Source organism: Rhipicephalus sanguineus, chromosome 1, assembly GCF_013339695.2.
Source record: "Rhipicephalus sanguineus isolate Rsan-2018 chromosome 1, BIME_Rsan_1.4, whole genome shotgun sequence".
In the NCBI taxonomy this organism is placed as follows: Eukaryota; Metazoa; Arthropoda; class Arachnida; order Ixodida; family Ixodidae; genus Rhipicephalus; species Rhipicephalus sanguineus.
This window is the reverse complement of record NC_051176.1, coordinates 226,216,963-226,231,487: the sequence shown is the minus strand read 5'-3', so window position 1 is coordinate 226,231,487 and position 14,525 is coordinate 226,216,963. Positions and strand designations below refer to the sequence as shown.

At 42.3% G+C, this 14,525-nt stretch overlaps 1 protein-coding gene across 1 annotated transcript in view; it reads left to right on the top strand.

Moving 5' to 3' along the window:
* Window positions 1-14,525, top strand: part of LOC119373458 (zinc finger CCCH domain-containing protein 18) — a gene marked incomplete at its 3' end in the record, with an annotated part of 102,774 nt that overhangs the window by 49,382 nt on the left and 38,867 nt on the right. Inside the window, 2 exon segments of the mRNA XM_037643491.2 lie at window positions 1,450-1,509; window positions 5,086-5,352. Of these exon segments, the coding sequence (XP_037499419.1) occupies window positions 1,450-1,509; window positions 5,086-5,352 (327 nt within the window).

Below are 14,525 nucleotides of genomic sequence, written 5' to 3'. Positions count from 1 at the left end.
TGTCACAGTGATCTTGGTCACTTTCCCGCAGCGCATCATCTGACATCTCCTCGATAGTGATGGCGCAGTCCTCCACGCACAAAAAAATCGCAAAGCTGTATGTTGTCCGAGGCTGCTCCATTCACACACAGTGAAACCCAAGCTACCCAAGCTTCGGCGAGATCAGGCGACCTGAAGGATCCCCCTCTCCACTTTTGGTTTCCGTGTGTGGATAAGCCTACACCTGTAGGAGCACTTCTCACAGTTAATAACTCCTCTCTTAGGGGGTCGGATGAGTAATGTGGAGTTTGCAGGCAACTACTGGAATTTCTTTGTCGAGGCATTCATCCTTGGAAGGATTCACCAAACTGACTGGATGCGTGGTCGATGTAATGTTTACGTTTGTTCTGCTTCGCTGCATGCCACCGCCGCTTTCGCTGCTTCTACCTACTTCATTTAAAATGAAGTGAATGCATGTCACTTTGCCCATTTTGAGAGCTGTTTATTTCGTACCAAATTCAAGTCATGCATGCGGAACACATAAAAGAAATAGTTTTCACTTTTTCAAGTTGTTGTTTCAGAAGATACACCAGCAGAAGCTACATAAGCGGACAAGCTGGCAACAGTGGCAGTCGGTTCGCCCAACTGCGTGAAAGCGAGATTTGTTGGGGCACGCTAACTCGCTGCTGCTGCACCTTTTGCTAATTCCAGTCTCTCGCCAATCTCAATCCAAATGAGGATCATGGGGAGTGCACTGTTTAGAGACCGCGAGTTTTGCCGTGCAGCACGGCTAGTTTGTGATTGCGCTGATGAAAATTACCACCAATTCCTTGGCCACCGTTTTGAATTTGCGGCCATATGTTTACATTACATGGTTTATATGCTAGTACATCCTAGTGCAGCCAAAGTACGGTTTCCCGTGAAGCAGAAAGGTGTTCCGCTATTGCGTTGTGGAAAAATTGGTCTCACACTGACTTTTTCGCATCAGGCTCACGTGTGGTTTTCCAGCCGCTTAAGTGGCGAAGTGAGCGGATTTCCAGTGAGTTTTACTGTTTTCATGCACCTTTCGCGCTAGCCACCTCGCACACACTTGCATGCACACACATGAGCACGCACTGTCATCGGGGCTACATGTGCACCGTGTGTATGACGCAGATTCTCACTCCGTCCTCGGTAGGCAACCACAGAAGATGCATGCAGCTGCTGCTTGTGCTAAAATGACAAAATCTGGAGCAAAATCAATAGGTGGTCAGTGTGGAGACGGGGGGGGAGGAAGAATCGTTATTTTGAGGGTGTCTCATGCTGTCACTTTGTTATATAGAGGTCATAAATACATGTGCTTCTATGGAGTAACCACGGGGAATATAAGCACTTCCTAATAACGAGGAATTCATTGTATGGAGGTTTGTTATAGGCAGGTTTAACTGTATAACTAAGTTTATTATTTATTTTACTTGTTTTGTTTTTCAGGCAGACAACTTAGAAGAGGGAGAGGCTGAAGATGATGGCGAAGTGTCTGATGTCAGTGGCGTGAGTTTTCTTCCTATTATTATTATTATTATTATTATTATTATTATTATTATTATTATTATTATTATTATTATTATTATTATTATTATTGCAATTTGTTGTATACTTAGTTCTAAGTGGAAGTTAGGTTATATAGGTTATCTTTGTTTTTATATTTTTTGTTCCTCTTTTTATTCTAATTGCTGTATCTACTCATATATTGGGGGTGCACAAATAACGTAAAAATTTCCCAAATCATCCTCATTATTGGCAACCAATGTCATAATATGCAAAATATCATCTTTAACTTGATTATAACCAAATAATTGGCTGATTGAATGCGTCCGGAAGGAACAAGTGCCAATCAAATGAGATAGCTATAAACAATCGAGAAACCTCCACCTTTCTTGACATGTGTCTAGTACTCTCGAAATTGGTATGGTCAGGGGATCGCATCATAAGACAGGCTGGAAAAAAAAGAAGCGAGGTGTCTTTAATGGCTGTTAAGGGACATAATGGCGCTAGCTGGGTTAACATCCTGTGATGTCAACTCTGTGTGGAATGTAGTCCCGGTAAACTCTGTGGACCTTTTATGTAAACTTATGGACTATGTATGCACAGAGTCGGCTAGGACCTGGTTGTTAACCATCATCCACCTCCATTGTACGCCAGTGGAGCAAGTGTAAGCCAGCGCAAGCTTGCACGCGTCTAAAGGTGCATACTTGGATTCTAATGACCCTGTCATCAACTAAAAGTCTTGGGTTTTTGACCAGACTTTGTAAGGGAAAGACGCATAACATCTTGTTACTGAAGCACAACTTTTGTTTAACACAGACCACGTAGAGTTCTGCCTTCTAAACTCGTTCTGTTAAAAGTTCCTAAAAACATGAATTTGAAACTCTTAAAGGCCAGGAAAAATTTTTAGATAATGGAAATAACAAAAATGAAGCCTGCTGACCTTGTATAGATCACACGGAGCCTCCCTAAAAAGCCAGTAATAGGTCTTCGCAGTTTCGTGTGCCTCGGCACTAGTCACCTCATTGTTTACATGCAGCATCGTTCCTGGCACTGCCCAAGACATCATGCGAAGGCATGCCCTCTCGTGGCTCTTGCAGGTGCCTACATAAGAGCACAAAAGTGGTGTTCTTATCAAGCCACGATGATGCTTGTTATGCGTTTTTTGTGTGGTTGCAAAAGGGAGTGTCCTTATCAAAGCGTGATCCCACAGAAATGCTACGAGTTTGAGTGCTCACCTTGTTTGAGCATGAACTTATCCCCCGCTCAAAAGTGCTGATCGCCTCGCTCAAGGTTGACGCACAGCTGAGTGTCTGAAATGAGAGGTGGAAAAAATGAGAAAAGGACCCCAGCTCATTGCTGCTGCACCAAACCGCAAGGAATTGGCTGAAAGCAGCAGAGCAAGCAAGCAAAAGCAGTGATAGAAAGAAGCGGAGGGGGACATAAGCAGGAAGTGTGGCTGGGTGTCTCGACAGTGTAGCTCTCACTCTTTCATGTGACCATTTGCTACGCAAGTAACCCTCTCATCATGTACAGGTTGCAGAAATTCATTTTTCTTTCATCTGTGCGTCCCCCCACGATGTCACAGCTGCACACCATTAAGGAATGACTCTTCCAAGGTGTTTTCGCTGTTGAGATTTTATGATATCCAGAGCCCAGCACAAGAACTTTTTGAGATAAAAGGTGAAAAATATGATGGTCACAGGAAAACATTTAGACTTTTCTGATATTTCAAGATACGTGTGTTGGAGTTTGAAATAACATGGGTTCACTGTCTGGTATTGCCCACAGTTTGGCTGAACAGTTTCATGTTGAATATACATTTGTGTAGTAACAGAATTTTTGGAGTTCTTGGCTTCATGTGAGCCAAACGAGTACCAGCTGTGATAAATGAGTCATTCGCTACTCATTGCAACAGATAAAACAAGACTTAAGATTTTTGTGTCAGTACTGCTTTATACCTTAGGCACACGGGAACTCTAAAGTCCTTCAGGCAAGGGGACATCTTCCGGAAAGGTTTTCATGCATAGTGACATACTACAAAGGAGTATCTCCCTCCCGGAAAAGCTACTTTGTGGGAAAGCAGATCCCGCATGTACTTTTCGAATGTAAGGGGTGTTCTCTCGCATAAAGCGGGAACAACTTGCAGCCTTTCAATGAAGGCTTCCCGGGTACGGCTATAATACCCTGTGGGTCTGTCGTAAATATGCGGGACCCCCCCAAAATTGCACTGTTGAGGCAGTGCTGTCACCCTTGTATGCCCATGGCCATGTTGAATTCCGGCAGTGTTACACTCAAACCTCATTATAACAAAGTCATAACTGCCATGAAAATAACTTTGTTATATCCGAAAATTCGTTATAAACGTTTATTTGTAATACTGTAGCTATGACAAGACTATTCTTCATTTACTTCGTTATAACCAATAATTCGTTATATCCGTGTTCGTTATATCGAGGTTTGAGTGTATTTGATTTGTCAGTAGTATGGTGCACTGGAGTCTGCACGATGGATGCCATCAACAAAAGCCCCAACAAACAGTGCAGTTTTTTTAAATGTTTTCTCTCCTGCTGCTTTTTAGGCATTCGAGTCTCGACACAGAGGCTACTAACCACGTAAAGAACTTAGTGCAGTGCCATGTGTCAGCGACGCAACTTCTTTCTGCAAAGGGTCCTTCAGAGCCACTAAACGGGTTTACTTCAAAGTACAGTGGAACCTCAGTTATACATCCCCCGGTTATGTGACAACCTGCATTTTATTACGAATCAGTTTGGTCCCCGCAAAACTCCCATAGAAATAATGTATTAAAAACCTTGGTTATAAAGGGAACATCACAGAGAAAACAAGGTATTTTTTGGTAATGACGAAACCGGGGTGCATGCACTTGTGAAGTGAACACCTTAGGAAACGACGCTTGGGCTTGAAGGGTGCTTCTTGCCGATATGTAGGTGCTACGATGCCCTGGGGTAGATGCTTGCATGACATTATTACAGGTACGGCATGCTGTACATGCATAGGCGTGAGCATACAGCACTAAGCTTGAGGATATTCCTTGCAGTAGCAGTAAAGAACAACAATGTGAACTTTTTCTGGAAATCATGAGAGGTAGCACCACTTTCAGTACAGCACCACATGTACCAGTTTTGTCTAAACATTCTGCCACTGTACTTGTACCACCACTTGTGATTTGTTTTTACTGCTATATGTGTTTGCTGATGACCCTCAAATCCTCAATATTGAGAATTAACTCTTGAAGAAGTTAATTCTCGCTTTTCTAGCTGTTTACTCCACTCATATTGTTTCTTGTAACCACCCCCTTTTTGCTTTTTTTTTTTTCTTTTTGTGCAGCCAGGTCCAACCCTTCCCTCAAATTTGTTAATAATAAGATAAACAAAATGAAAAATCATTCCATCTAATATTCATAATGTTCACAACCTGCTGCTTTCTTATAAAAAAGAAAAAAAAGGTTCTTGCCTTTACGTAAATTTTTTGTTTCCCGCAATGGAGTACTGCTCTGTTTTGCCTCCCATCATAGCGCTGCCTTCGCATCACTTTCTTGCCACGCCACCTCTCTCCCAACAGACAGAGCTGTCGGTGCAGGATGATGACTTGGAAGAAGGCGAACTACCCGAGGGTGCTGGTGGAGGTACCGGAGCCACACGCAAGGCTGCCCAGGCGCCGCGGCCTATTTGTCGTTTTTTCAACAAGGGGCAGTGCACGTGGGGTTCTTCGTGTCGATTCATCCACCCAGGCATTAATGACAGGGGCAACTATAACATGTTTGCCACTGTTCCCAAGCCACCACACCACCACATGCCACCACCAATTGGAGGACCAGCGGCAGTCATGGTAAGCCTTTTTGCCACTTTTCTTGCTCACTGGGAATGTTTATTATGGGCTTGTAAACAAATTTACACCTCTTTACAACTAGGGTGTTGAATTGAACCCGAATAAAAAAAAAAACACATTATAACGAGCCTTGCGACCCTGTAGAAGCAATATTGCTTGGAATGGGCCTGAACTAGAGATAAACATAAACTCATAAGATAACCACAGATTTAGCGTAAAGTGGTTTAGTCAAGTAGGACAATTGGGGGCTTCAGAGACTAGATATTCTTTAAAAGAATTAAAGCTAATACTAAGAAAGAGTTCATTGTGTGCAAAAATACGGATAAGACAATGGGTATGTCCTGATAGCTAAGGATACCTCGTCAGGGATTCTTGCACTTGAAAACGAAAAAATGTCCTGACCCTAAACACCAGCTCGCAGAGCTTCTCAACAATGCCATGTAGACCTAGCTTGTCAAGGTAACAACCCTTCTATTGGCACGTGATTGAGGTGTATTAAAGGGACACTAAAGTGAAACAATGAATTGGTTTAGATTGATAAAGTGTGCTCGGAGAACTCTTGTGTAGTTTATTTCACCACCATATGTTTATTATTAGAGGAGAAAACCAAGTTCAAAGTTTCATTTTTAAATTTGGCGCCGAACTTTGTAATTCTTGACATAAAAGGTCTCAAAGAGCATTTAACGTATTTTGGCGCCACTGGCTCGACAAAATTTCCACAAACTCGTTATGTCAAGTCTCTGGCCCCCTCAGAGGACAATGTACTTCGATTTAACCGATTAGGAACTACGTAGGCCCAAGCAGACGCCGTCAAAAATATGTGACGTCACGGCAAATGGTGCGGGAATTCCAAGGTGGCGTCGCCACCTGTATTTTCTTTTTGCGCGTTTTCTCGCTTATTAAGCGTCTTCTCGCAGCAAGCGTGGTGGTGTTGGTATCGTGGAAACTACGTTACTAATGAGAGAAAAATCGTTTTGCTCTTTAGTGTCCCTTTAAGAAGCGATCTTAAAGGCAATAAAACTGGGTGGCAGAAGAAAATGAACTGCCTGGAGAATGAATTTCCCATTCAATGAAGGCGAATTGGGCTTGTCTCTTTCTCCTGGTCATCAGCGTAGCTGCATGTTAGTTTTTTTTTTCCATGTGTTTACAGTACATTCAGGTGAATTTTTATTTTGGACCCACGAAAATTGGGTCTGCGTTAGAATCGAGTAAATACGGTAAATGGCAGAAGTGTGCAAAAAACTATACCCAGCGCATGTCATTGAGTTCCATAGACCTCAGAAATTGCCAGAGTTGGCCTTTAAAATCCTCGAAGTTTAAAAGTATGCTTTCAAAGCTTTTGAATGTCCTGGATTCTTGTTTCCTTGAAAAACCTTAAATTTATCTAGCAGTGCAGTCTAAAATCAACTATGGAACTACCCTTCTGTGGTATATTTGCGTTGATCTGATGAACTCCCCATTTTATAAACACTACGGCAGCACTGGTGCACATGCATGTTGCTTTGCATGACTTGTGCTGAACGGGAAACACTGGACCTTGGATGGAGTGAGGAACTCATACTGGCGCTTTAATGCTGGCTTTCTTTCCGTGTTTACATTGCTTTCTTTGCACCACATCCCGTTTGGTTTGCTACCTGCCCATTGGTCTGCCTTCTGCCGCTTCCTCTCAGCATATCTCAGCCTTGTGCATGCATGCTGGTTTTTTCTCTTCTCTCTCCCTGTTTAGCTAGCAGTGCACAAAGTGAAGCATAGTGAAGTTACTGATGCTTATACTCCTGTCACGTGGGCAAGCTGAAGTGTACTTTGGCAGCGTGCTGTTGCATGAGCAAGAGAAAGGTACTTTAGAAGTGATGATAATGGTGATTGTATTTTTGGCACTATTTCTTAAGTAATAATGTGTTATAGTTATAAACAGTCCTTTAAAGAAAACTTTAGGTACAATTACGGCGGATGCAGTGACTTCACAACATGTGCTCTGGCGTGCCCCTGGCGGTCGTGGCCGTAAAAGTAAAACGGCCTGGAATCGAAAGTAGTAAACTAGTTTTTGTTTTTTCTGTAGTATATAGTATGTTTGTATCATATACACATAGTACATAAAAGTGCAGATGAGAGGTTGCTCACATCGACAAGCGTACGTGTGATACTAGCCAAGCAAGCACCGTATTAAAAATGTTTTCAGTTTCTTTTGTAAGGCCAAGCATTGTAGCAGTGTATACAGACAACTACAGAACTAAGTCAGGTCAATGGTTTCATGAGCCGTATAAGCTGCTCTAAACATTCGCTGTAGTCTGGTACAGCTTAAGAAGTCTGGAGGGGCACCGCCCAGATGAGAAGCATGGCACTGTATCGCTTCCGTGACTAAGCAGATAGTCGCACTTATGCATTTTGCAATGTTCTCCGAAGGCGGGGTCACCAGCCACCTGGCTCATGACGTCAGTCTGGAGTGCACGCACATTTGGGCTGGCTTACATGCATCACCTTTGAGGAGAAAATGCTGCAGACTTGTAAAGTTGTTATCCACCCATAGTTAGATACAAGCGTTGTGTCGCACATGCACAGGGAAATGGGTACAAAATCTCATTTGATGACTGTGATCAGCTCACGTGTCATGGAGAGCACCGGCGTAGGTGACAAGACTTTTTGCACTGCTTCCTGCTTCAACATGTCCAGTGGAAGATAGCGCACATCAACTTACAAGCCATCTCAATGAACCATCACACCCGCTACAGATTACCTCCAAGATAGGGCATGTACGTTGCCTGCACACATTCTGCCGCAGCCAAGCTAGAGGAGACACACACTCATCTCTTTCTCTCTCCCCTCTGCACTGCATGTACAGTAGTCACGGATTCAAACGCAACATCAAATTTTTTAGTATAGCGGCTGGTATGCGCAATGTCTCGAGATAACCACGTCATGTCGCAATGAATCTGGTCTCTAAAGATAGTGTTGGCTCTGATCTATGCGTTCCGAGTCAAAATTACGCTGATATGACCCGAACTGAGGCAGTGGAAACGAAAGTATGTGCGTTACTTAGCCCTAAATTGTCCCGTTTCAATCCGTGAGTACTGGCCATCGTGTGACCTCTAACGTTGGGCGGTAAAAGACAGCACGCATCAAGTCCCCATCTTTCTCGGCTCTCCCTCACACCTGCTGCACAAAGAGTTGGGGGTGTAATCGTATCATAATGTGTCATTATACAGAACTCTTAGTATAGGAGTGTGTCTGTGTTTGTGCTCCCATACGATGAGTCTAGCCTGGCTCACTTCTCTCCTGCTATATGGAACCTCATGGCTATGCCATGAGGTTCTGTAGGCACTCTTACAATTCTTACTAATTGTTCATGTAACCTTCTGTGCATGTAAGGCCATACGTACTAATAATTGTTGAGGTTTTTCGTTGCAAAACCACAATATCATTATGAGAGACGTTGTAGTGGAGGGCTCTGCATGTCAGGTCATGGTGCTAGTCTATCCTGACAGGGAGACCAATTAGAGATTGGGCAGTCATGTGGAGTAGCTGGTTGCACTGTGACCTGGCAATGACGGTCACTCGACTTTTTGCAGTGCAGTGCACCACAGCTCTGCTGATGGTTCGCACATTTCTTTGATTGGCAATAGTGCAGCAGCATAGTTGGAACAGCTGATCTTTTATGTTTAGAGCATTGTACAATATGTGTGTTATACCTTTGACAATTATTACAAAATCATATTACACTGAAGTTTGTACCAACTGTGTTTGTATCATTGGGGTCTTAGTGTAATTAACTCTTTTATATGTACATATAATCTCTTTATCTGCTCTGGCTATTCATAAAATGCATGTTATAGTGAAAAACCTGTTTTCTCATACTCATCAAGGTGTTGTGGCCGTGTTCTGCTTGTGTATTTTTAAAACGCTGTTGCTAAAATCATAGTGACAGCAAAAGTGAAAAAGCTTATCTAACCATGCACGAAATAAGGACACACTGTGGAACTGAATAGCCGCCTTTCGTATTACAGGCTTAACAACATATGAACCTCTGCCGCGTCCTCAGTCTCGCATCCCTCCCCCCACCCTCACTCTCTCCCCATTCTCCTGTGCTTCTCATTTCCTTGAACTGTTTCTATGCATTGCACCTCTGCAAGCTTCGACTTTTACCCTTGTTATGAGACACCCAGACACTATAGCATGAGACCAATGCTTTGCCATGTTTGGTCATTTCTGTTTACCTTTTCTGCTCGGCATTTTCTTGGCCATTTTGTGTTGTTTCTTTGTAATGCGCATGTTACCTGAAATGTTATTGCTGCATTTCTGCATGACCTACAGCAGGTATTTGTGCAACAGCTGTGCATTGGTCATGTTGCATGTTTTTTTAGGGTGTTTTGTGGCATTCTTCCAGGCGCTTGTGCACGTGCTATAATGACTTCATAATATCCTTCAATTTTTGAATATTTACACTATTTTTGTCGGTTTCTCCAGTGTTATGTGGCCAATTTAAAATATGCCATTTATGGGAAAGAAAGAACATCATGATTATTGTCTTGGCTGTGATGTTTAGCGGTTACAAGGGCCACACTTTGCATGCCTGTTCATCCTGGAAGGTTTTTTTTCCTGTGGTTTTGCATATACTGCATATGGATCATTATAAAGGCATGGAAGACGCAGGAAATAGGAAGAGCAGTGGTGGATTTGCTGAGATGTCACACTGCGGGTCGCATACTTCAGCATCACCACTATCCAGGGTAGCTGTACAGTTGAGCCCCTGTATAAGAAACACTGATGTAACAGACAACTGGGTATATGAGACACCAGTGTGCCTACATCGAAATAAGGGTTGATCAGAAAATGAGAATCTGGTATCCTGCTTATAAGAGACGCCTCACATTAAGGGGGAAGAGGGTTTTTAAAAATCATCAAGATTCCCTTTACCAAATTTAATGAAACTGCACAGTCTTGTTTAGTTTTCTTTGCTGATTCCAAATATGCAATTATTCTCCAAATATGTCCATTAGTTCCAAAGTTAATTAAAATTAATTAGCATTGTTTCCGGGAACAATGGAGCAAGAACTACTCACCGAAATCTTGCTTTAGGCACATAGCCGGATACTAGGAAACATAAGCTTCACAGGGGTAGGAATACTTTTTTGATGTGCAAACTATTAAGAATTAAGGGTGCTACCTCTTTCTCAAGTACGATGAACCAACAAGGCCACATCGCCACCCTAGTTGAACAGAAAGCTTTGATATGCTGTATAATTCTTAATAGTTTGCACATCAAAAAAGTATCCCTACTCCTGTGAGGCCATGAAAAGGCATTCAACTCAGCAGAGACAACAGCAGTTTTGGAGGCATTGCATCAACAATGGGACACTTGTGAATACGATAGGCGACATTCACGAAGGTTCCACAGCTACCCTGCTTCTCCACAAGGAAAGCAAAAAAAAAATTGCAATCAAGAAAGGGGTCAGGCAAGGAGATACTTTATCTATGAAAAAAAAACTATGCTGGGCATCAGATCAAGTGCTTTCTTCTGAAGTTGAATAGACGTTAGAAGTCACATTGTATTTTTGGCTAATTTGGTATTCAGTTAATGAACTGTACTGTCCTTCGTTACGATCTTTATTGCTTGGGCGTTTCGCTTTGCATCTTTTCTTCAAAAAAATAGAAAGGTTCTTCTCGTCGTCATGGCAGGCGAGTTCCATGGCTAATTATAGCTAAGGTCCTGGTCCGTGTGAGAGATGAAAGTGTGGATGCAGTAAAAGCTTGTTAATTAGACCCTAGTTAATTCGGAAAATCGTATAATTTGGATGTGTACTCTGGTCCCGGCCAGCATATGCATTGTTTAATGGCATCAAACGCTCGTTAATTTGGTCATATTTGGCCACAACCCGGTTAATTTGGACAATTCTCAGGGTGCGCCGAGCACAAAGCGCCGCAAATGTGCGACGCAAAAGAGCAAAAATGACTTTTCACGGGCAACTGAAACGAGGCAGCGCAGTTCACATCGCTTTCTTTATAAGTTAGTGATCCCGATTTGGTCGACATGCGGTTCCAGCACTCAGCAGCTTCGTTTTGACATGATGCGATGCGCACGCTGTCACAAAACTCGAACATGGCGGAAGCTGTTGAAGGTGAAGAGCGTTCAGCCACGGCTCGCATGCTGGCATAAAACACGCCTGCTATATCGCAAAGGACAAACGATCAGTTGCCGGCCCTTTTTACCTGTGAAAAAACGTATCATCACGTTCGCGTGGTGCTGTTGCTGGTCATGGTACTAAGGAAAAGGTGTAGAGTACGTTTCGGGCGAATTCAACACGAGAGTCTTGTGCTGTGGTCGCATTGTGAACGAAGTCGCAGGATCACAAATATTGTGGCTTTTACACTGCTCTTATGCAATATAAGTATAGGATTTATGTATTCATCAATAAAATGAAAGTGCATTGATGTAATAGACACTTGCTTATTGTTTTCTTGATACTTTCAATAATTTTGCATTCGGTTAATTTGGACATTTCTTCCAGTCGCGTGAAATCCGAATTAACGAGCTTTTACGGTACACTCAAACCTCGTTATAACAGTCACACCTGCGATGAAAATAACTTCGTTATATCCGAAAATTCGTTATAAACGTTTATTTTTAACACTGTATCTATGACAAGACTATTCTTCATTTACTTCGTTATAACCAATAATTTGTTATATCCGTGTTCGTTATATTGAGGTTAGAGTGTAGTACATTACGTGATTACCATTCATATTGGACATAGTTTACTTCTAAGCAAACATTCATAGGAGTGCAACAAACTCGAAGTGCATCCACGTGTGTGAATGTGTCTGCAGCTTGACAATCTGCACACTGGTCACATAATAATTTAATTACTTCTTGTGTTCTGACGATGAAAGCTACCAAAAGAAACAGATAAATGTCCGCAGATGTCATCCAGAATGGGATGCCATGGCACAACAATGATGACAAGAAATGAGACATCACAGGCTAAAGGCCAATGACAGTTGACACCTCTCCCCCCCCCCCCCCCCCCCCCCCCCAAAAAAAACACAGACAAATGAGGTTATAAATACATCTTTGTTAAGGTGAATGCAGATAAAAACAAACAGGTGGGCCTGGTCGCCTTTCCCAATTTTGAATAAATTTGCTTTAGACGCAGGTTTTGGACCCAGAACAATGATTCTAAAGTTAGTATCGCGGAACAAAAATGGTATGGCTAAAAAAAATTGCAATTTCTGTTCATTGAGCGCACTGAGAAAGAAAATGGTGCACTTCTTGATCAAAATATTTTTTCCCAACAGAGAGCAAGTAAAATGAAACCTTATAAGTATTTTATTTCACTTTTCTGTGGAAAGAATTTTGAGGGAAGAAATCAGACAGTAAATGGCCCAAAATACGTCTGATTCAAAAATCATCAAACACCCTTACTATCATAGTTTATTGCCTCACGAATCAACTGCCTCAAAAATATTTAGAATCCGTCAAGTACGAGTGAAGTTACAGGAACTTATCTCGCGCATCAAGCGCTTTTTCTCTCCTTTCATCCCAGCAAGTATGCTGAAAGTTACGCGGGGGGGGGTGTCAAAGACGCAAGAAGCTATATCTGTACGTCAGCGTGCATCATGACCTTGAGCACTTGCTTTTTCTCTTTCTTTGAACACGTGGCTCACCTTTAAAGTGATCAGGAGCACTTTGGTGTAATTCTATATTGTAATTCTAGCAGTATAGAGTACTGCACGACGGTGGCCGTGGTAACTATGCAGATCACCATGCTCAAATCACCCACTGGCCATGTCCGTGTGTTTATGACTCGGTAAAAATTGAGCTTATGGCATCATTTGTCGGGAGAAGAGTAAGCGATTTTTAGCTGACTTTGCAACTTAATTGTAAATTCCATGCCCCTTGCTGCAATATGTTTGGCTCACATGTTTGCAGGAGCCTCGACTACCGTAATGCACCATTTTCTGACCACGTCCAAAAAGTGTTGCAGGGCCCCTAGTGAGGATAACAATAATTGCTGGAATTTAACATCCCAAAACCATGATATAATTATTAGGGACGCCGTAGTGGAAGGCTCCGGAAATTTCTACCCCCTGGGATTCTTTAACGTGCACCTAAATCTAAGTACACGGGCCTCAAGCATTTTCGCCTCCATCGAAAATACCACCGCCACGGCCGGGATTTGATCCCGTGACCTTCGAGTCAGTAGTCGAGCACTATAACAACTAGACCACCGTGGTGGGTAAAGTGAGGATAATAATAACAGTTAGATAATAAGGCAGTGTCACATGCTACATATGTGCACTCATTTCACTGACACTGTGACTCTCTTCAAGCTGGGCAATATGAAACATTGAACATCGTTACCATAATGAAATCAATCGTCATCTCTTACCATTTGAGAAAGATACGGAGGGGGAAAAAAATGCATGAAAATTCAAGTAGAGATTTCGGGGGTGTGCAGCATTAAGCAAAGGTCTGTGAAACAGATTTTCTGTAAAACTAGCATTGTGAAAAGGGATGAAGTTTTATTTTCGTTTTCTAATTTGTTTTACCAAATTGGCTGATTAATATTTGCACTTTTTGCAGCACCTCCTGCATTTCAGAACTGTTGATTATAAAATGAGGAGGTAGGGCCAGCGAATATTCAGAACTATTTGAACAGTGGACTTTTACCTTCATACTGCGCACATCTGATATGATGATGGTGGCCAAGAAAGTTTACAGATGAGCTTAAGAGTTTTCATGAGGGACTATAGTGCAAATTTGAGCTGTTAGCGCTTCCCAGCAATCATACAGCACTTTTTAACACCAACAATGGTGCAGCTGTCATATGGTGTTCTCCTAATTGCAACCTGATAAATGTGAAAGAGGGCGAAGATCTGGCTACTCTGTGCCATTGTTGCTTTTCATTAGTGCATGCAAGTCCTGAGCCCTTTGAGTACTTTTTTCACTATGGGGACATGAACTCATTGCAGCGATTCTCACTTTCATACTTCACAATGCTATTCACGTGTCATGTGTTTTTGCACTGAACAAACTGAAGTTTTCCTGCCACTATTCTTCAGTTATTCACAAGAATGAAAACAGATTTAAACCAGTTTGAGCCATCATTTTATTACTGCACAGCTGAAAATGAACTGAGGCATTTTTCTCTGATCCAGAACAAATAAAAAAAGCAAAG